The sequence below is a fragment of the Salvelinus namaycush genome, chromosome 6 (genome assembly GCF_016432855.1).
Source record: "Salvelinus namaycush isolate Seneca chromosome 6, SaNama_1.0, whole genome shotgun sequence".
Lineage (NCBI taxonomy): Eukaryota > Metazoa > Chordata > Actinopteri > Salmoniformes > Salmonidae > Salvelinus > Salvelinus namaycush.
Window position 1 is genome coordinate 36,748,262 of NC_052312.1, and position 21,682 is coordinate 36,769,943.

The 21,682-nt window shown below is 42.5% G+C and overlaps 1 protein-coding gene across 1 annotated transcript in view; it reads left to right on the forward strand.

The window, feature by feature from the left end:
* The first annotated feature begins 4,550 nt into the window (after positions 1-4,550).
* LOC120049107 (myosin-binding protein C, slow-type-like) overlaps positions 4,551-21,682 on the forward strand; it is a 30,821-nt gene continuing 13,689 nt past the window's right edge. Inside the window, exons 1-11 of the mRNA XM_038995350.1 lie at positions 4,551-4,614; positions 4,925-4,948; positions 7,338-7,538; positions 12,445-12,486; positions 13,452-13,562; positions 13,859-14,007; positions 14,115-14,232; positions 14,338-14,386; positions 15,175-15,231; positions 17,411-17,574; positions 17,732-17,864. Coding sequence (XP_038851278.1) covers positions 4,551-4,614; positions 4,925-4,948; positions 7,338-7,538; positions 12,445-12,486; positions 13,452-13,562; positions 13,859-14,007; positions 14,115-14,232; positions 14,338-14,386; positions 15,175-15,231; positions 17,411-17,574; positions 17,732-17,864 — 1,112 coding nt within the window. The remainder of the gene's footprint in view (positions 4,615-4,924; positions 4,949-7,337; positions 7,539-12,444; positions 12,487-13,451; positions 13,563-13,858; positions 14,008-14,114; positions 14,233-14,337; positions 14,387-15,174; positions 15,232-17,410; positions 17,575-17,731; positions 17,865-21,682) is intronic.

Below are 21,682 nucleotides of genomic sequence, written 5' to 3' on the forward strand. Positions count from 1 at the left end.
CCCATACAATCACGCTGATCTGAAGGCACCTACCGACCTGCAGCTTTTCATTCGTTGACGCTTTTCTTGGGACCCGGCTCAAGATGCCAGAGCCCACAAAAAAAGGTAGGAGCGCCCCTGTTCTCCTCACTGAGTGTACAGAAAGGGTTTCAGAAAACTGTACTGTACAACCTGTCATGAAGCAACGCTTTGTTAGAATTTCAGACTGCATCTAGGATCCTGCTTGTTTAATGTATTAACAATAGCTGATAATTGTAATGCATATGTTCTTTTACTTTCATGTTGTAATTATTAGTTGATTTTCTCTACTGACATATAATATGAGGAAAAGTTCAATTAACCCTTAATTCCTTTTTCTTGTTGTGTAAATATTAGGCTAACAGCCTAATATTGTTTGTTGTGTTTGTTTTGTTCGTTTGTTGGAATTATTGAGTAGTCATTTAGCATTAGACAAAATAAGTTCTCTAAACTATACTTTGAGAGTTCCCAGGAATTGCTCACGGTAATTGAGAAAGTGACTTTGGCAACAACAGTATTGTATTTCTGCTTGGATGTTTCTACCTCATCTGTGGAGATGGAGATTCAGGAGGTTTATAAAAAAACTGTTGTTGTTGCTGCTGTTGGCATAATGGACAGTGGTCTCATGGTGATTAGGAGCCCACTGGAGGGAGACGTGATGAGCCCTGGTGGAGGAATGTTAATGATCCCTGGTGCTTTGCGCTGAGCTGGACACCAGCGAAGAAGACCCCTGAAGGGTGATGCAATCTGGATGGACTCTTGGGATCGTGTTGGAATGAAGATGCCTTCCGGATGATGGATACATTCTGTCCTCGGTCTTGCTGATGACTGATGAATCGATGGCAGGGTGGATGACATGTTATTGTGCAGCAGAAGCCAAACAAGATTCCTCAAACCCATCCCCCATTTTCAACTCCATATTAATCTCCCAGAGCCCTCAATAGCATATCGCTGCTAGTCTGCATAGACTTAATCACTCTGTGTCCGTCTTGTTTGTAATTCCACTATTCTAGTACTTCCTCCCTCTCCATTAGTTCAGGTTTTTGGGGACTTTGCTCAATAGTAAGACATTCCCATGTACAGGAACAAGGAACAGACCAGTATATTCATCACTTGGACACCACCACAACGGAATGAATAACAAGTTTTCTTCTAAACCGTTTATCTTCTGGTGGACCATAGCTTTATCTGCAGCAGTACTCGCACATCAGGAATGGCACACACTCTCTTCTCTCCACACATACATCCAGGCCACTCTGCCGGTGTATTCTCTCCCCTGCAGGACCATGGGGCTTATATGCTAGAGTGGGAGGGCTTTGCAAGATTGCTTTCATGGGAATGATTCAATAAATATGGTGGCAATACATTTTGGGACTAGACCAGGTATGCAGCAACCGGTCCAATCCACCTTTTGGCATCTTTAAAAAGTCAGCTGTGAGCACAAAAACATACCATTCACTTTACTGGCCTTATTCGGGTTTCAGTACCAATTTATTGTTTGCCCGTGTTGCTTTGATAGGGCTCTCAATAAATGTCAGCATCTCAATGTAGTGTAGCAGAGGCTGGGTGAGCTAGAAGTTTAATATCTACAACGTCGCTTTGGGGTGAGGCACCATTTCACTGTTGGACAGCTTAGCTTCCTCTTGTACACATATAACACACAGTACTACTATAAAGTGGGTTTTATTAGTACAGGAGAGATGCCTCCAGAAAGTTCATCCAGCATAATAAACAATCATCATCCCGTTGGAGACAAACACACAGGGGAAGGGGAGGCAGTTGCATGCCAGTCCACACACAACCCCCTTCCATAAATAGCTGCTCTGTTGCAGAAGACTAGATAAATGACTGTGAAAAAAGTATTGTTGTTATAAATGACTGAACAGCTGAAGAGGAGGAGGCTGCTGGATATGGTGTTGGTTTAGACTGCAGACCCAAGTCTTTAAAAAGCAGGATGAGAGATGACAGACTGACTGGCTGGCTGGCTGAGTGGCCCTTGGAGCTCTTGGGACCTGGATTCCTTGGTCCCTGAAATAGTTCATAATGAGCAGACTTTTAATCCTCTCTCGGTCACTGTCTCTCGCTCTCTCACTTTCTCCCTCACCACCCGCCATTGTCACACCATCATTTTAGATGATGATTCACTCAGGGCACTAAGGGGTCAGACGTACGGTCATTAAAACTCCCACCCAGAGTCAAAAGACCAGCATCATCCACTACACCCACTGTGCCTGCTCTCAGCAAAAGTATTGGGTTTCAATGGGAAGAAAGCCCACATCCTCACCTCGGTATATTTACAACCGCTCAGCCCCCATCACTCTCCCTGCTCCGTTACCTCAGACAGCATGGTCGTCGCTTTCCGAATTCCACTCCACATAAATCAAGCCCTTAGGTAAACAACACAGGAAGACCCTGTTGGCTGCTAATCACCAAACCACAGCCCCACATCCACACTGAGGTCGTCAGCAGTTCCTTTCTGTGGCCTTTTCAATTCTAGCAGCACTCATTCTCAGCGCTTCTAGGAATCAAGAGTTTGTCATTCTGCAACGAACGGACACTATCCCTTATGTGGACCGCCGGTCCGACTGACACACAATAGTCACAAAGAAGGGGTGTTGATAAAAGGTGTGCATTCAAAAGTTCTGGGGTCTATATTAAGAAGAGACGGCAGCTTGGCTCTCGTTGGGATCAACATGAGCCCATCTGTCTGCACAGCAGCAAGGGCGACAGCTGAACATACCTGCAGCGTGTTCAGCTGCACTGGGGAGTTCACTGAGGTGAAACAAAACCTTTCTCTGCGCTCATGATCTCCACAAGAAGACAAAGAATGCCTCCCTGTAGTACACATTGATGTGTGTGTTTGTGAGACCCTATAGGATTCTGATGTGATGAGCCAACATCAAGTTTTTGGTGAGGTGTGACAATGTCTAAATCTGAACTGGAGTGTCCGGTGGGAATCACAAAGGAGTAGCTGGACAACAGGGTTTTGGCTGTGTTGCAGACTGAAGTCATTATGGATCTAATAGTGTATGGACTTTGGATTACAGTATGTACAGTATTACTGTAATTAGGCACACAGGGATTTAGGAATGAGAGATGGATGGGAGTTACTGTATATTAAAAAGACAGAGGAAATTGGCAAAGGCAATAGATGTGAAGAGAGAGGGGAGATGACAGAGAAGTCACAATGGGGCATAGCAGACTGTCTTACAGAGAGAGAGAGAGAGAGAGACAGGAATGGCACACTATTTCTCCAGATCATTAACAAAGGACCCGTCGTGCCTGGCACAGTGCAGCGTGGCAATGCTGCAGAATTCACAGGCTGTTGTGCCAGGCCTAGTGCTCATCGCTGAGTGCCACTCTCTGTGGAAATGGACAGGCTAGCAACAGAGCTGTGGGAGTACACTGTCATCACCTTCCAAAAATTCCCCCTACACCCCCTCTCTTTTTCCTCTCCTTCCCTTACTCAGTCAGTCTGTGTCCGTGTCCGAAATCTGGCTTGCCTACTACTTACTTAAACTGCATACAGTGTACTAATCGTACTACATACTATTTAGCACGCACTGTTTAGTAAAAAGTATGCAGTATGCAACGGCCGAAATGTACTACTTTTGGTCCGTTCAAGACAATTGGGAATACGGAAACAAAACAAGCTCGGACTGGGAAAAATCAGAACGTCGGTGATCTTCAGATCAGAGAAGTCAAAAACTCTGGCATCAACTTTGAGCTTCATTGTTTTTTACTTTTGATGCACTTTGAGATTATGAAAGCGCTATTGAAATGTAAACAATTATTATACAAAAGATGGTTTATTTAGTTTAGTAGAGCAAAAAGCTCTGACGAAGGCCGAGAGGCCGACACGTAAGCTTCAATAAAAAAGTGCTACTAGCGAGAGCAGTGTGCAGGTTTCTTTTTTCATCATAAACAACAGTAATACTAGCGAGAGCAGTGTGCGGGTTTCCCTTTTCTTTCAACTTATCAAATTGTTACCGTGCACCTGGAACTTTTAACTCCTGAAAAAGGTTATCAGGCTCAACATATACATCTGTTATTATTGATGCCAAAGTCCCTGTGGGTTGATATCAGTCTTGGTGTAAGTGCTCTTCTTGTAGCCTCTATCTGTCACTGTCTGCTGGGGTCTCCATGTCTGTGTTTGCCTGTTACTGTGTAATCCATCCTCAGTCTACCAGGCTAATGTGACGATTGGGTGGAATCCCCTTTCCTCCAGTCTGCATATTGACACATGACATCAGAATGGAACTTTGTGAAACTTGTATTGACTTTCAATGGGAAGAGGAAAGAGGAAGATCCACTGTGTTGCGCAAAAGTGGAGATTTTCAATCTAATCTTCTGGTAAGGACCAGACGAGAACACACGTGACTCTGTTTCACTAGCCCATTAATAACACACAAGGTAAACGTTCAAACCCGATAGGCTAGGGCATACCAAGGGATGTATAGAGACATTGATCCACTGAGGCCTAGCTTTAGGTCCCTTTAATAGGTTTAGATTGTAGTGTCCAAATAGGTGCCATGACCCGCTGTGCGGGCTTGATCAGTCCAGACAGTGAAGAGTTCAAACAACATGTGTCAATTGGTACCTTTATAATCAGTTACTACTATATAGTGTCCAGACACAAGGTGCTGTGCACCACAGGGATAATGTGGCTCACTGGGTACAATAGACATAGGCTTATAGCAGTAGCATCCTAGTCATGATACTATACATTAAACTGTGTAACATGTATACATCTGACCTTCTCAATACTTTTAGAAAAACGGTCACATGCTGCTTTGATGTGTCCACTTACAGTATCAATATTTTGATAGTTGCTGTGGCGCACAACAAATTGACTAGATCAAAAATGCCCCCTTTTGAATTGTTCTCTTTTGTCTCTGTTTTGCAGATGAGATGCCCAATGGTGAAAAAGGTCAGTAAAGGGTGATGCCGAACAATGTTCTTTCACCTCACACAGCACTGGCTTTGAGCAGAGAAGTTGGTATGAGAGAATTATTATGGGAAACATTGGTTATGTCAAGCGGGAGAGAATGTATCCCATATTAGGTTGGCAGTTTTGGTCTATTGGATGGTGGAAACCATGTTTGTGCAAATGTGAAATCACATTAAGGTACTACTGAGGCTGTATGTGATGTGACTACTCCACTTCCGACTTCAGTGTGAATGTGGAAACACGGTCGCTGGTTTAAACACTGTAATAGTGTAAATGTGGAGGGTCTACATGTCCTTGGCAATATAACTGTTGTACTACTGTGGCTCAGTGGTGACGACTGAGTGGTCAGAATCTACACATTCCCCCGGCGGACCAGCTGATCCAGGCCTGTTGATTCAGCTGACGCTCCTGCCCCCCCATGTGACCAGGGCGCTGGCATGTTATTGGCCGCCTGCCGGCACCAGGCTTTGACCTTGGGGTAGCGGCAGCGTCTTGGGCCTGTGGCTTCGTACAGTGGGGGGAATAGCTCGGCTCACAGACAGGTTTAGGCTAAATGTATCCCTGGCCGGGCACTGATTTGATTTTACGTACTTCTCTGAAAGTATTAAATTGTAATTGTGCCATAAATATCGCAATTGTGCTTCAGAATGAGAATTGTCTCAGATTTGATAGTGTAGTTTAAAGTCAAAAGTAAGAATACTCCAGAAAAAGTTGGACAAAATGAATTCTGAATAAACCTGTCATACAGTAAGTGAAGGACACATTTGAACCCTGTGATGTATTTCATCCATCAACTTTGGGGCGGCAGGTAGCCTAGAGCGTTGGGCCAGTAACCGAAAGGTTTCTGAATCGAATCCCAGAGCTGACAAGGTAAAAATCTGTCGTTCTGCCCCTGAACAAGGCAGTTAACCCACTGTTCCTAGACTGTCATTGTAAATAAGAATTTGTTCTTAACTGACTTGCCTAGTTAAATAAAGGTTACATTTAAAATTAAATTAAAATACATTCCCTCAAGCACCAAAACAATGAATCTGGTTCAGCCAAATGGCTGTAAAAAAAAAAAAAAAAATCTTGAAGGGAAAATTTGTTAATCTACACTCTTTGTCTACAATCTACAATCTACACCCACTTGATTTTGTGCATGCATATGTACGAACGAATACAGTGGATTTACTGTATGTGTCCCAATCTTTGTGTGACTGAGTGGAAAATGGCGAGTGAGGTCGGGCATATAGTGAGTTAGTATGCTCATTGGTGTGAGAGTGAGTATGTTAAAGGCTAGATGTGGAGGCTTTGCGCTATTAAATGCAGCTCTTCCATCCCTGCTATATTTGTCACATACTCAGAGAGTGTTGCCACAGACAGTAGTGAGGCGCCAATGCCCACACCTGAAATATCCCTCGAGGTCTCACCTCCACCCGCAGGTGGGTAACCATGCACTGGTGTCATGCCCCTCTTTTCTCCCCTTCCCCACTCTTCCCAGGTGATTAATTTGCACACCACACTGACAACACGCGTGTTTGTTGTTGTGTGTCCACCGTTCTTGTTTTTCTTGTTTTGTAATGGGATTTCTCAACTGTTCCTCGACGACACACACGTTCACATGCAAACATAACGCATATGTCAAAATAGTCTACGTGCGATCCGAATAAATCAACTTCCTGATAAACAGCACATATGATGCACATAATTCCATAGTTGCACTGCTGCTACTGTAACACACTCCCGTGCTCGCGTTGCTGTGATGCTTTGTCCCCAATACTGACTTGTGCTTGTTCTACCAAGTATGTCAACGTTGTGTGTGTGTCTGTATGAGGTACTGAAGTATTGTATTGGAATATGAAATCATCCACAGGAAGTACATTCAGTGTGAATGAGGAAGTATAGGTTTAATTGTTACATTCAGCAGGTAGCCGTCATTAGACTTATAATAGATTCTGTTGACAATGTCACGTTCAAATTTCTGGGAACTGTTATGATTTGCCATGTGAAATAATGAAAATCGTTTTTTTAGAGCTTGTGGTACATTGCAATTAAGTCTTGTACAAGCTTGCTGAATAAGTAAAACTATACTTCCTTGAAGCCTCCAGGACTAGCTATAAATGTGCAATGACCAGATTGGTAACATCCCTTAATTTTTACTTGGTAGTTGGCAAAGATAACTTTTTATGATTTGTATAAATTTTGATCGCCTGTCATGCATTCAGACATGACTGTCAATGGAAAGACCCATTCTGGTTGCTGGCTATCTATGCTTATTCATGCCCAGCCAGCACCTCATATATATATACTGCAGTGTTTTGAGAGGCTGCCAGTGCTTTTGCTCAAGGCATGTTGCTCCAGCCTGGCACTGTTATCTGCTGTACAGAACAACCGGTAGAGACTGAGGGGAAGGATCCACAGCCCATAGAGTTGATTAAGCCTGTACAGCCAGAACCAGTAGAGAATGGGTCTAAAGAACCAGAACCAGAGGCGGTTGCGGTCGGGGCTAAAGAGCAAGTCGAGTCTGTGAACTCTGAAGTAAAGGAGGAGGCCCCGGCCCCGTCCCTTTGCTCACCCCCACCGCCTGGTAAGTCAAATTCACTCAGTCTCAAGCCATTCACCGTAAAAGCGCATGCTGTTTACTATAACTGAAGGCCCAGAGTTTTTCCTTATCAGATCATGTGGTTAGGAAAAACTCCAGGCCCTACTCATAAATAGTAACAAGCGTGTCCGTTCAATTGTCCCACTCTCAAACCATTGATTGAAGCAGTTTGACTCTAGTCTGTAATAGAGTCAGATCCATAGTGCTGGTCTTTGCTAAGGCCCTTTATCTTCTCCCAATATATCATATGGGCCAAAGTTCCATTCAAATCAGGCAATGGGCTGATAGAATCTGTATGAATCAGGGTTTTATTTGGATTGAAGCGCTGTTTGTAATGACAGACAGAGACACCTTTTGCCTCAATGGCTGCTATGACCCAATGTGATGAACTTCATTGGCATTTACACTACAACAGCTATAAATTGGTTCATGCTTTGCTTTCTGCAGATTGTCGACTAGTGCATTTTTATATACAGTAAGTTCTAATTCTTCTGAGGCGAAAGTGCCCCCAAAGTCGTGTCTGATAGCTTTGTCACGGTCAAACAGCACATATAGGCCACGTGTAAATGCAGCGTGTCTGCTGTGTGCACAGTTCAGTATGACAACTTTACGGCACATACAGTTCGAGTTAGCAGTTTATTTGTATTAGAAATTGATGACTGAAAAACTTAGTGCTGTGTGAGTGGAGGAGATGGACGGTAACTTTAATCTGTGAGAGCCTTGTCCCAATTCAGCAACCGTGAAGGAGGAAGCAGAGCCAGTTGTTACGGAGGTTAACCAACCGCCAGAGCCTGTTGTTACAGTGGTTACCCCACCACCACCACCACCCCCACCTCCAGAACCAGTTGTTACGGAGGTTACCCAACGTCCAGAGCCAGAGCCTGTTGTTACAGTGGTTACCCAACCACCACCCCCACCTCCAGAACCAGTTGTTACGGAGGTTACCCAACGTCCAGAGCCAGAGCCTGTTGTTACAGTGGTTACCCCACCACCACCACCCCCACCTCCAGAGCCTGTTGTTACAGTGGTTACCCCACCACCACCACCACCACCCCCACCTCCAGAACCAGTTGTTACGGTGCAGGTTACCCCACCCCCACCTCCAGCAGGTCTGGAAGAGTGTGTGTGTCTGTGAAAATGCACGAACATGTGTATGTGCATATGCAATAACGTGTGTGTGTATATAGGTAGGCTACGTTTATGTGCGTATGCACAAACATGTGTTGATGTGTGTATGTTTGTGTGTGTATTATTGTGTGCGTGGTGTGTGTGTTTTCTCTGTCTATTCCTCTCAGTACAGTTTACAGACTGTTTATAGCTGAGGGTCTAGGTTTCATAGTGAGGCTATACTGTAGCAACAAGCACAGTGCTGTTGACAGCCGCAGCAGTAGCAGCTGATCTAGATGTATGGAAGGTTATATATCTCCGCAGTTGTCACTCATCACTCAGCATTGCTCCAGTGCCTTTTTACCACAACAAAGGTCAGTTTCATATGTCGCTTCTGTTTTACTCAATCCTCACCCCCCCTTGAACGCTCTCTCTATAACACCCTTATTTTTAAGAAATAGCACCCCTTGTGTGGACTTCCGGTAATACCGTATACCCCGGTGTGGTACAGAAACGGGATGAAAATCTGGATACCGCCCAACACTACTCTCTATAACGTCTCTGGAGGTGGAGCTGAGCTCAGTTACTCTTTTGATCAATGACAAGTTTCTCAAGTAACAGGGCTTATCTTGGATAGTTAGGTCTTTAATCTTTCATATCCCTTGTGGACATTCGTGTGTTCTTCTGGCCACTGCTTGTCATCTTCAATCTCTCTCTTCCTCTCACAGTGCTTCTCACTTGTGCTTCCAGCTTTCCGAAACCAAGCCTGTGGTGTTACGCATAATTCCTTTATCTTATGTACACGTGTGATTTCTCACATCACCGTCCACTCCCATCTCATAGGCACTGGTGTGATCTCTCACAGGACACGCTTCGATCTCACGATCAACACGTTTGTGGTCTCGTACACTTCATCTATCCATTTCAAAGACATGCATATGTGGTGGTGTTGTGTCGTGTCGGTCCCATGTTCTCTCTTGTCTTGCATGCTTTGTCTTGTGGCTTGTCTTGTTGGCCTGCCTTGCCGGTGATGGACTTGGAGCTTTTTGATAGGTGGGTCTGTGTCAATCACACCTTTATTGCAGATAAAGATGATGACGCTACAACCAACACCCCATCACCACCGCCCCCACCAGGTTGGTAACCATGACAAACCATCCTCATTTCCCCCCCTTTCCCATCTTGTCAAGTCGGTTACCATGGAGACTCCACTATAGGACAGGGCTCCCATCAACACCCCAAAAGTACATTTTGCAGGAGACAGTTACTGTGGGGAAGAATTTAACTATAGAGAACACTATGGATAGATGGTGAATGGGTCTTTTACCTGTCTTTTAGACACCAGGTTTTTCTCAGACCTGATATATTTATATTCCTGATATACATTTAATACTGGCACATGGCATTTTGCTGGTTAGAATATTCAGGATCAGCTCCTGAACTATTGCAATATATGTTTGTGCATATCACATACATATGTTGTTTACATGCATGCTAATTCAAAAATGCCAAAGCATAATTCCTACAAGCACACAAACCTTTATTTATTATAATTCTCAAATAAAGGTATGGATGTGAAGATCACATCTGACATGTATACTGTATATATACACACACAATGCCTTCAGAAAGTATTCACACACCTTGACTTTTTCTACATTTTGTTGTCTTACCGCCTGAATTTAAAATGGATTAATTTGAGATTGTGTGTCACTGGCCTATACACAATGATGTCAAAGTTGAATTATGTTTTTTGAAATGTTTACAAATTACTTAAAAATGAAAAGCTGAAATATCTTGAGTCAATAAGTATTCAACCTCTTTGTTATGGCAAGCCCAAATAAGTTCAGGAGTAAAAATGTGCCTACAAGTCACATAAGAAGTTGTAGGGAGTCACTCTGTGTGTAATGATGATTTTTGAATGACTACCTCATCTCTGTACCCCACGCATACAATTATCTTTAAGGTCCCTCAGTCAAGCAGTGAATTTCAAACACAGATTCAACTACAAAGACCAGAAGGGCACCTATATTTAGATGGGTAAAAAAAAAAGACATTGAATATACTTTTGAGCATGGTGAAGTTACGAATTACACTTTGGATGGTGTATCAATAGTGCACTGTCGCTACAAAGATACAGGCGTCCTTCCTAACTCAGTTGCCCGGTGAGGAAGGAAACCACTCAGGGATTTCACCATGAGGCCAATGGTAACTTTAAAACAGTTACAGAGTTGAATGGCTGTGATAGGAAAAAACGGAGGATGATCAACAACATTGTAGTTACTCCACAATACTAACATAAATGACAGAATGAAAAGAAGGTAGCCTGTACATAATAAAAAATATTCCAAAACATGCATCCTGTTTGCAATAAGGGAATAAGTAAAACTGCTAAAAATGTGGCAAAGACTAGGGAGTTTTTTTTAGGATAAAAAGAAACAGAATAGAGCTAAACACAGGCAAAATCCTAGAGGAAATCCTGGTTCAGTCTGCTTTCCGACAGATACTGGGAGACAAATGCACCTTTCAGCAGGACAATAACGTAAAACACAAGGACAAACATACACTGGAGTTGCTTACCAAGATGACATTAAATGTTTTCACTCTGTCATTATGAGGTATTGTGTTAAGATGGGTGAGAGGGGAAAAAAACGATTTAATCCATTTTGAATTCAGGCTGTAACACAACAAAATGTGGAATAAGTCAAGGGGTGTGAATACTTTCTGAAGGCTTGGAATATACACACATAAGTACCATTCATGCCACGTATGCTCATCATGTATACTGTATGTATATTATATGTTATGTATATATATGATGATATTATACATGTTTTGGTTTGTCGTAGACATCAATTATGTTGATACCATACCGGTTCTCTTGTTTTGAATTGTGTTATATGTATTCATATTTAATTCATTGAAAATTGTTGGTAAAAGTAATTGGAGGTTTCATATCATATTTTTTCTGATTACAAGGCCATAAGGACAATTTGTCATACTTTTTTTGTCAATCATCACAAAGGGTCAATCGAAATATTCCTCACCAGAGTCAAATCAATTGACTAGTTAAAAACACAAATTAATACCAGTAATACTGTGCTTTCTTTCACAGAGGATGCCAATACAGCCAAGAAACTGTCTATTGAGCTGCCTAGTAAGATCTTTCTGTTAATCCTACAACTATAGCTCTGACCAAACTGGTCATTTTGATCAGAATGTTACAACTGCCTGGATGTAGGAAACATGTTCGGAGACATGTTTATTTCTAGAAGGTGTTTTGTGTGATTTTTGAAGTTAGTTCTTTTTCCAACCTTAAGAGATAAGATTGTCAACAGTGAAACATATTGCAAAAACACCATAATAGATTTTTATGAAAAAGAAATGATAAGAATTTAAGGATTTTAAGGGTCTCCTTTTCTGCAATTTTCTGTCTGGCACATGAATGTTAAACATATTTATGTCAACACATTTGGAATTCTGATCGTAATGCAACGATACAGTTTGTATAAAACTTTATTTTAAGAAATACAAAGGCATGAAAGAAGATTCAAAACTGATTCTCCTCACTGGTGAAACCTAACAATATACAACAATGTACATAGTTACAGCTTTTGATTGGCAGCTTGCATCATTATGTCAGAATTCGTCAGGGCTCAGCTTGCTTACTGTTAGATGTCTTGTATTGCTTGCTGGTCCTGAATGTTTGTGTGTGCTTGCTTCTGTGGACTTTACAGTACTATTTCTTATAATATGCTGTAAATTTCTCTCTGTCTTTGTTCAGATGATAGCGTCCATGTGTCAGCCATGGGGAGAAAAGACTCAGGTAATACTATGTAACAAAAGCCGTAATAACCATCCTATTAGAAGGGACGTTTTCAATAGCAGAGCAGCAGAATAGCAGTATCCTCTCTGGAGCAAGCCCACTCACAAACAGTGTTAGTCTCTTAGCTCTTTTTTTTCTCTGGCTCTTTTCATTTTTCCCGCTTAGCTGGTCCAATGGGACCTGGCTTGGCATTCTTTAAAAGCTCAGGTTCATTTGGACTATGTTCTGCTCCATGAAAAATACTGGTTTCCTAAAATGTCATAGTTCAACTCCCACGTTCCTCTCCAATGCTTGTAGGAAGCTATGGGGCTTTTCGACATCTTTATCTTTTTCAAACATCATGGTATAATGAATGACATTTCACATAAGTAAGAAGTAAATTAAATGATTAAGTGACCTAGTTGAATGTTAGTCTTTGAGTCAGAGATTAAGTAAACTGGGTGAGGGTAGCTGGGTCTTTGCAGTAGGTAGCGAGGGGTGGGGCTGAAGGGACTCCCTGTGTAGGTCTGTCTATAGCAGTTTCATCACGTTGGGCATGGCGACTGCTGACATCAGTCCTAGTCCACTGAGATCTCAAAGAAGACCGGAGCATCTAAAAACGGAGGAACGTATCAATCGATACACTTTTGCACACAGCAAAGGTGTCCCCTCCGATATGGTATTCATTCAAAACCCGTAACGCTTTTCCCAGTACAGGTATTTGTTCTATGTTCCATGTTCTTATGCTTTCCATGTTGCAAAATGTTTTGCTTTCCATGTTGCAGCTGCCATGAACAGCTGAGGAACCGTGTGAATGTATTTCTGTCTGTCTATCTACCTTGGGAAGTATATCACTTTCAGATGAATACAGAGAAGTGTGCTGACGGATTGTTGAATCCCTTGAGTACAGTATACGAGGAGTGTGTTGGTCTGTTGGTGTTGAGTCTTTGTGTGATGGTGTGTGTCCGTCTCTCCTGATTGACCAGTGTGGTCTCTGGGAGAGGGACAGGCTCCAGAGGACCTTGACAAGCCCGTAGACACCCCACCGCTGTCCAGCCTGCTCATAGAAAGACCCCAGGGCGGATCCATCACTGTGGGTGAGTGCCTGCTGAGTGAGCTCTCCTCTCACAGCTGCTGTAGACCAGAGATGATATACTCGTAGAGACATTTTAAAACCCTTACATGTATTATATTTGTACTGGTCAAGGTCTTTTAGATTTGACTCTCTCCCTTGTTATGATGAAAGATAGCCTCTCTCTCTCTTTCTCTGCCTCTCTCTCACTATTGTATTTATTCTCCAAGAGAAGGGACCTCTGGCAACCATGTGTAGGACATCTATCCACCTCAAAGGCTATTCCCACCATGGACATGCTGTGTTTTACATGTTCAAAAGGTGGAGACATCTCCTTTGTTGCCAAGGTGGAGGCCCAAGACCTGCTCCGTAAACCCACCATCAAGTGGTTCAAAGGGAAATGGATGGACCTGGCCAGCAAGACCGGAAAGCACTTACAACTGAAAGAAACCTTTGACCGACGCACCAAGGTAGACACCCTCCCATGTATAGCTCTATGTACTGTATGTTAACACACACACACGCACACACATTGGTCCCCTAGCTGTCCTTCCAATACCTATGTATCGTCCTGCAGATTCACACATTTGAGATGCATATCATCAAGGCCAAAGACAACTATGCTGGAAACTACAGGTGTGAGGTCACCTACAAGGACAAATTTGACAGCTGTTCCTTTGACCTGGAAGTGAAAGGTTTGTTGCGCTGTTCGAGTCTCAGTCATACAGCAAAGAACACACACTGAAACACGAGCAATAATACAATATACTGTGTTATTGTTTTGCATTATTGTCTTTCAGAACTGGAACAGTCACAGAGTGTTGATATTCGATCAGCTTTCAAAAGAAGGTAATGAGAGCAACACAATCTGACCACGTTATTTAGATCTTTTTTAAACAGACAGTTAGTAGACTAGTTTTCAGAGTCTACAACAGAGTGATATTTTTACAGTTAGTGGTTAGATTGAGCATTTGACTAATGAGTATCCTTTTTTCTCATAATGATAAATATGACAATAGTAACATTAAACACAAACTTCACTGGTTTCGAGCAAGACTCAATACACATGGCAAATAAACCTGAAAATACACATTTGAACATCAGATACGTGGGACATTGTGGCTCAGTAGGAAAACCATGGCTCTTATCTCAAACCAACATGAGAACATAGTGTCTGAAACATAATGACCATGAAATCGTTGTGATTAACCTTTATTAAGGTAATTACCAATCAACGTGTTGAACAGCACAAAGGCCAAGGCTTGCATTTGAAACTCCCGCCCAACAATGTGTCAGAAAGCAACGCAAAACATCCCAGCCCCATAGCATTATCCCAACGTAGCTGCTCAGTGATGCTCCTGCAACACAGCAGAAACATTGTGGAAATGTTGTTAAATGCTGGCTGGGATCGCTCTCGATAGTCCTTACACAAACCAGTTCGTTAGAAGCATTTAATTGGAAATGAACCGAAAGGGTTTTTGTGTAAGCCACCAATCATGTGTTAGTCTGGACCTAATGCATTTGATTGAAGTCAGTAGCCGCTGCTTTGCGTTGTTCTTTTAGCATTGTTTATCTAGTTGCCTGTCACTGTTTCTACTCTGATTAAATCTCCATTAATCTCTTCTTGTTAACAACAGCAGTGAAGGACACGAGGATGCAGGGGATCTTGACTTTAGTGGTCTTCTTAAACATAGGTGAGAGTCACTGTCCGTCCTCAAGGGGACAGTCTTATTTTTTTTTTATTTTTTTTACTATGCCCTTGTTTTGGGTGTTTACCTCTTTTCTCTTTATTTTTTCTTTTCTTTTGCCCCAGCGACCATCATTGAATCTTTTACTCTCTTTTTACTCTTATTTTATCACATGGTATATATGTGCATTACAATAGAGTATAATATATTAAAGAGTGCAGTATATTATTTAGAACATAGGTGAAGTACCATGTACTGTAAGAGTACATAATTTCATTAATATCAGGAGTTACAGTGAATCACATATAAAGTTACTATCTAGTACACTATCTACTCTCACATATTGATAACTGTATTTTTGAGTTTCTTTTTTCATTTGTAAATACAAATCTACATTTTTTTCTTGGTTCAGACAACAGCATGTTTTTTCAATGTACTGCAATGAGTACAATAGACCTAGACAGACCGTGACACTTCACTGAGGTAAAATTACACATTTATTTGGGCTTGTCTCTTCTTCTTCCCTACACATTCAGAAACCAAAGGTTAGTAGAGAGAATAACCTAGGTAATTAAACGATTAGACCTTACTGCGGGGTAAGTACTATAATCCTGTAGCGTCCCCAGCATGGAATGTAGCTCTAGGATCTGGAACAAGCAAGAGTGTTGGCCTACTGTAGTACGGTAACACTTCATTTACAGCCGACATTCTCAAATGCTCCATTAACAATCAGTAAGGATGGAAATTGACTTTGCATCATAAAGTCTCTCTACTGTTGGGGATGACCACTTTTTTGATCAACAGTAGAGTTCAGTAATACTGTGTTTATGAGGCCAAAGGACTCCCATTTCGGATTATTAGTGATCTGCTAGTGGATAATTTATGAATGATGCTGTGAAATAGTGTTATCGCTACAATGTCATTTTATTTCAACTTAGAAATACAAGGCACATATCACAATGTTTATTTCAGTATACACAGTAATTGCCTGAAAATAAACAAGAAGAGATGCATAAGAATGAAATAATAATTTCATGCTTTTTTACCTCCAAAGCTTTCCGACATTTGGGAAAATGTCCATGAAAGAACGGACTGATTGAATGATCTTTATTTAGCTGCCTAATGGATCTACTCATGCCCAGGGCAACATGCTTATTAACCTGGATCTCACAGATCTAACATCCCCTATGGACGCCTAGCCTTCCATCTCTAACACGGTCAGAGCGTCTCTGAAGTGGTGATGAGTGAACATACTGAGACACAAGGCAAAGGGATGGGCAATGTGAATAGAAAGAGAAGGAATGTAGACTTTATCAGCAGCACATCTTGGAGTAAGATCTCCCTATATTCCTGCATGCAGCACCTAGATCAGTAGTTTTTTCCCAAATTGTTTCATTCTGTTGAGGTGTCATGTTTATCCTGCCCCCCCCCCCCCCCCCCCCCCCTCCCCCAAGGAACAAAAGTAGCCTAATAGCATTTATCAGTTTATGACCTTTTTTTGTTATTCATTAATACAGCACTGGTTAAAATGTAGTTTCTCCTGCAAAATCTCACCCTAAAGGCAAGTAACAATGTCCAGACTAAAAGAACTCGACCCTGGTGAAAACCCCTACCTGAAACATATTCAACTCCCGGGTAATAATCTGATCCCTCTACTTGCCTCAGCAGTAAAGCCCTTCCTATAGGATATAATACATATAATAGACTAGCCACCCCCTCTCCTCCTGTAACGCCGCATCCTCTCCCCCTGTAACGCCTCATACAGAGATGATGTCAGAGGACAGGTACAGGGCTTCAGACCACGCCCATCCCTTTGTGTGACATGTCCTGAGGAACTCTGTAGGGAGAGAGAGAGAAGGGAGGGAGAGAACGTGTGCCTGATATAAGGAGAGAGAGAGGGAGAGAGAAGAAGAGAAATTACTATAGAAACACAGCAGATCAGTAGAACACCGGAGGGAAAACACTCTTGAAAACTAATTTAGTAGGTAGTCCCTATCTACAGTAGATACAACAGAGAGTAGTCTTCCTTCAGCGCAGTCACTGCCCCTTTTCTAGTACCCTCTCCCCTTTCCAGAACCTCCTTCACCACCCAATACCCCCCATAGGGATCAGTTCCTCAGGACACGTCGCGATAGCCCAGAGCGTGGCCCCAGCCCTCACACCCTCCCCTCGTGTCCTGCCCCAGGGAGCCCAAGCAGGATGAGACCCCCGAAGTGGACGTGTGGGAGATCCTGAAGTCGGCCAGGCCAGACCAGTACGAGAAGATTGCCTTTGAGTACGGCATAACAGACCTGCGGGGTCTGCTCAAGAGGCTGAAGAAGACCAAGAAAGAGGAGAAGAAGAGTGAAGGTGCTGAATCACTGTTGGGATTATGATGCACTATGGATTTAGATTGTTTAGCTCATAATCAGCTAATCTGTGATTATTCAGGAGAAAGGCACACATTTCACTGGTTTTCTATAGGATGCATAACCATTGTCATGGGATATTGTCTTTTTTGACAAAGCTTTTGCCAAGAAGTTGGATCCAGCGTACCAGGTGGACAAAGGAGGGAAGATCCGCTTAGTGGTGGATCTTGCAGACCCCACAGTAGAGCTGAAATGGTACAAGAACGGCCAGGAGATCCGTCCAACTCCAAAGTACGTCAAGCTTTTTCTTCTTTCTCCATGTGTTAGTCTTCTATATGTTTTTCTCTATTTCGTCTTCTCACGAATGAAAGGCATTTTTGGGAGTTCCTCATAAAATGTGTTTCATTCGTGGTTTGGTCCTCATTGCCAGTCCCCTGGCACTTGTAGTTTTTATCTGTTCCTTGTCACGTCTCTCAGCATTGAAAAGCAATGGTTCACATGCTAGTGTTTCTGATGGTCTCACGGTGTACACAAGCAAGCAAGGACGCATACACCCACACGTGCGCATCAAAACACACATTGTTTTACACCAATAATTGCTTTCACATAATGACACACACACATACAGCCCTGTGTGACCCTGTTATGAACAGGGGTTTTCCTCTACTGTCTCAGCCCTTGTAAACCAGGCACAAGTCTGACCCTACATGCCCTTCACACCCATACAGAGCTCCCATTGTGCCCAGACACACACAGCAACATGACCAGCCCAGATCTCTGCACTGTAAACCATTGCCAGCTGATGCCCAGTGAACAAATAACGTTCTATCAACACTAATGTGGTGTTGATAAGATGCCACATGCATCTCACCAAAGCATCAAGAACATTATTTGTTTGCTGGGCAGTGTGTGGCGCTGAGCTACATTTGAGTGGAAATGCACTGTTTGATGTTTTGAATAATGGTCCTTTGCTATTAACTACAGGTCCTTCTCTGTACAGGGATATGGCGGTACCTTTTCCACAGGTCTTTAACTGACTCTGGCTTTGTAACAATCAATGGATGATCTATTATTTTGATAGATGTGTACCCCACCAATGTTAGTGTACCATAAATATAATATGGCGTAGTTTAAGTGTACTGATCTTACCACATCGTTTTATCAACCTGTCAATAATGGGAATGTATAACGAAAAGTGACTATTTTCTTAGCTCTCTCTGGAAATCATTTGTATAATTAGGTGATAATGCCCAAGAAGCCAGTGTATCGAGGATATATTAGCACGGGTGTTGTGCAAACCATGCCAATATATCCTCCAAACACCGGCTTCGAGGGCATTATCACTTTTATACAATGGATTACCAACCTATTCAAATAATGATTGACATAATTTCATTTTAAACGTTATTTTGATGAATTTATTTATACTATTTCATCCTTCCACAATATATAATCCCAACACAAATCTAGGGTTGCTACCCAAGCCGGCTGGTCGTTCGCGTGACCCAGTCGTTCAGTCTTTTTGTTCTGTTTCTATGGACGTGACCCAGTTGTTCGTTCTAAATGTTCCATTGCCATACTGGCTGGCAACGTTCTTATCCCTTGCTTGCTAGCTAGCCAACTACGGCTAATTTACAGTCACGTCAAACAGTGCTGCCAGAATAACAACAAAGTAGCTGCATTTGCAATTGTTTAAGTTGTTTTCTAGTGACATTTATTTGGATACATCCATAACACTAAGCTAATGAGGCGCGATTTCGCCTGGTATTGAAAATGTGCTCTCTCGTCAGGACACTTGTTCAGAGGAGCTAGCCAACAACAGACTGCAAACTAGCTGCACTTCGTTGACATTTCTTTGTATATATCCATAAAAATTATGCCAGCTAATTCATGATTTCGACTGGCTAAGAAACACTGCCTGCCTGTCTGACTCGTCCCGACTTGTTCATTACTATGCGACAGCTGGAGATTGTTTCAATATTCAAATTCAATGTTGCAAATGTCGGAGAGACAGACAGGTTTATACAAATCTCTGCTGTTAAAAACTAAATGTTAGTCTAAAAGAAATGTGAGATAATGTCTAGATGTGTTTTATAGTGGAGATCAAGTTTATAAAGTGCCTGGCTGGGCTGATGAGACAGTGGATTGCCGCAGTCAGATGTAACAGAGTAAATAGGCATTTTAACATCATAGATTTAGCCGTTGGTAATTTGTGGAATAGACACCGGCTGGAATTAGACCCACCCGTGTGTATTAACAGTAGTTATACAATAGTTTTGAAAGTTAATCTCATCACTCAATCTAACATCTGTATTACTCGATGTTACAAGACCTCTATGTACCCTCAAAAAGTGTGTACTTAGATTCTAAAAAGTGAAGGGTCAATCTCAGGCTACTTTCAGTAGAGGTTGTTCAAAGCCAAGCCGAGTTAAAGCCATCTGGGAGGTTATTGCAGTTTTCTGTTCCCTGGTCTCCGGTGGTATATTTCCCAGGATTCCCTGTTATGAAGATCTCTCTCTCTCCCTCTCATTTTGGTGTAACACTATTGGCTGTTACAGCCCCCTCCTCTATCTATCTGTCCTGTCTGTCCTGTCTGTCCTGTCTGTCATGCCATGGTGCTCATCCCTTTTTCTCTGCTATAACCACTTCCTCCTCTGGCTCCATTCCGGCTCCACTGCTGACCTTAAGTCAAAGGAAGTAAGTCCACCCGTCCTACATCCCTGACCTCTGGTGTGACCCCAACCCTCTGTCTACTCTATTCCTCTGGGTGTGCACTGACAACCCACGCTGATGCATGTTGGGATGTGTTTGTTTGTGAATGGGGGCGGGTCTCTGTATATGAATTTGGCTGTATATCTTCACATTACTATGACTTCAATGACAAAGGTTTTTGATTAATAAACTAGCACAACTTTTTATTCTTAAAAAAATAATACATCTATTTCTGCTTTTGGAAGACACAAGTAAGCAAAGGCAACTGTCTGTAGCTCAGTGGATGATATGAAGTCTTGAAATATTTGCCATTCACAAGCATATATGGTATACTATAACTTTCTCTCCAAGCGCATATACAGTGGGGAGAACAAGTATTTGATACACTGCCGATTTTGCAGGTTTTCCTACTTACAAAGCATGTAGAGGTCTGTAATTTTTTATCATAGGTACACTTCAACTGTGAGAGAAGGAATCTAAAACAAAAATCCAGAAAATCACATTGTATGATTTTTAAGTAATTAATTTGCATTTTATTGCATGACAAGTATTTGATACATCAGAAAAGCAGAACTTAATATTTGGTACAGAAACCTTTGTTTGCAATTACAGAGATCATACGTTTCCTGTAGTTCTTGACCAGGTTTGCACACACTGCAGCAGGGATTTTGGCCCACTCCTCCATACAGACCTTCTCCAGATCCTTCAGGTTTCGGGGCTGTCGCTGGGCAATACGGACTTTCAGCTCCCTCCAAAGATTTTCTATTGGGTTCAGGTCTGGAGACTGGCTAGGCCACTCCAGGACCTTGAGATGTTTCTTACGGAGCCACTCCTTAGTTGCCCTAGCTGTGTGTTACGGGTCGTTGTCATGCTGGAAGACCCAGCCACGACCCATCTTCAATGCTCTTACTGAGGGAAGGAGGTTGTTGGCCAAGATCTCGCGATACATGGCCCCATTCATCCTCCCCTCAATACGGTGCAGTCGTCCTGTCCCCTTTGCAGAAAAGCATCCCCAAAGAATGATGTTTCCACCTCCATGCTTCACGGTTGGGATGGTGTTCTTGGGGTTGTACTCATCCTTCTTCTTCCTCCAAACACGGCGAGTGGAGTTTAGACCAAAAAGCTCTATTTTTGTCTCATCAGACCACATGACCTTCTCCCATTCCTCCTCTGGATCATCCAGATGGTCATTGGCAAACTTCAGACGGACCTGGACATGCGCTGGCTTGAGCAGGGGGACCTTGCGTGCGCTGCAGGATTTTAATCCATGACGGCGTAGTGTGTTACTAATGGTTTTCTTTGAGACTGTGGTCCCAGCTCTCTTCAGGTCATTGACCAGGTCCTGCCGTGTAGTTCTGGGCTGATCCCTCACCTTCCTCATGATCATTGATGCCCCA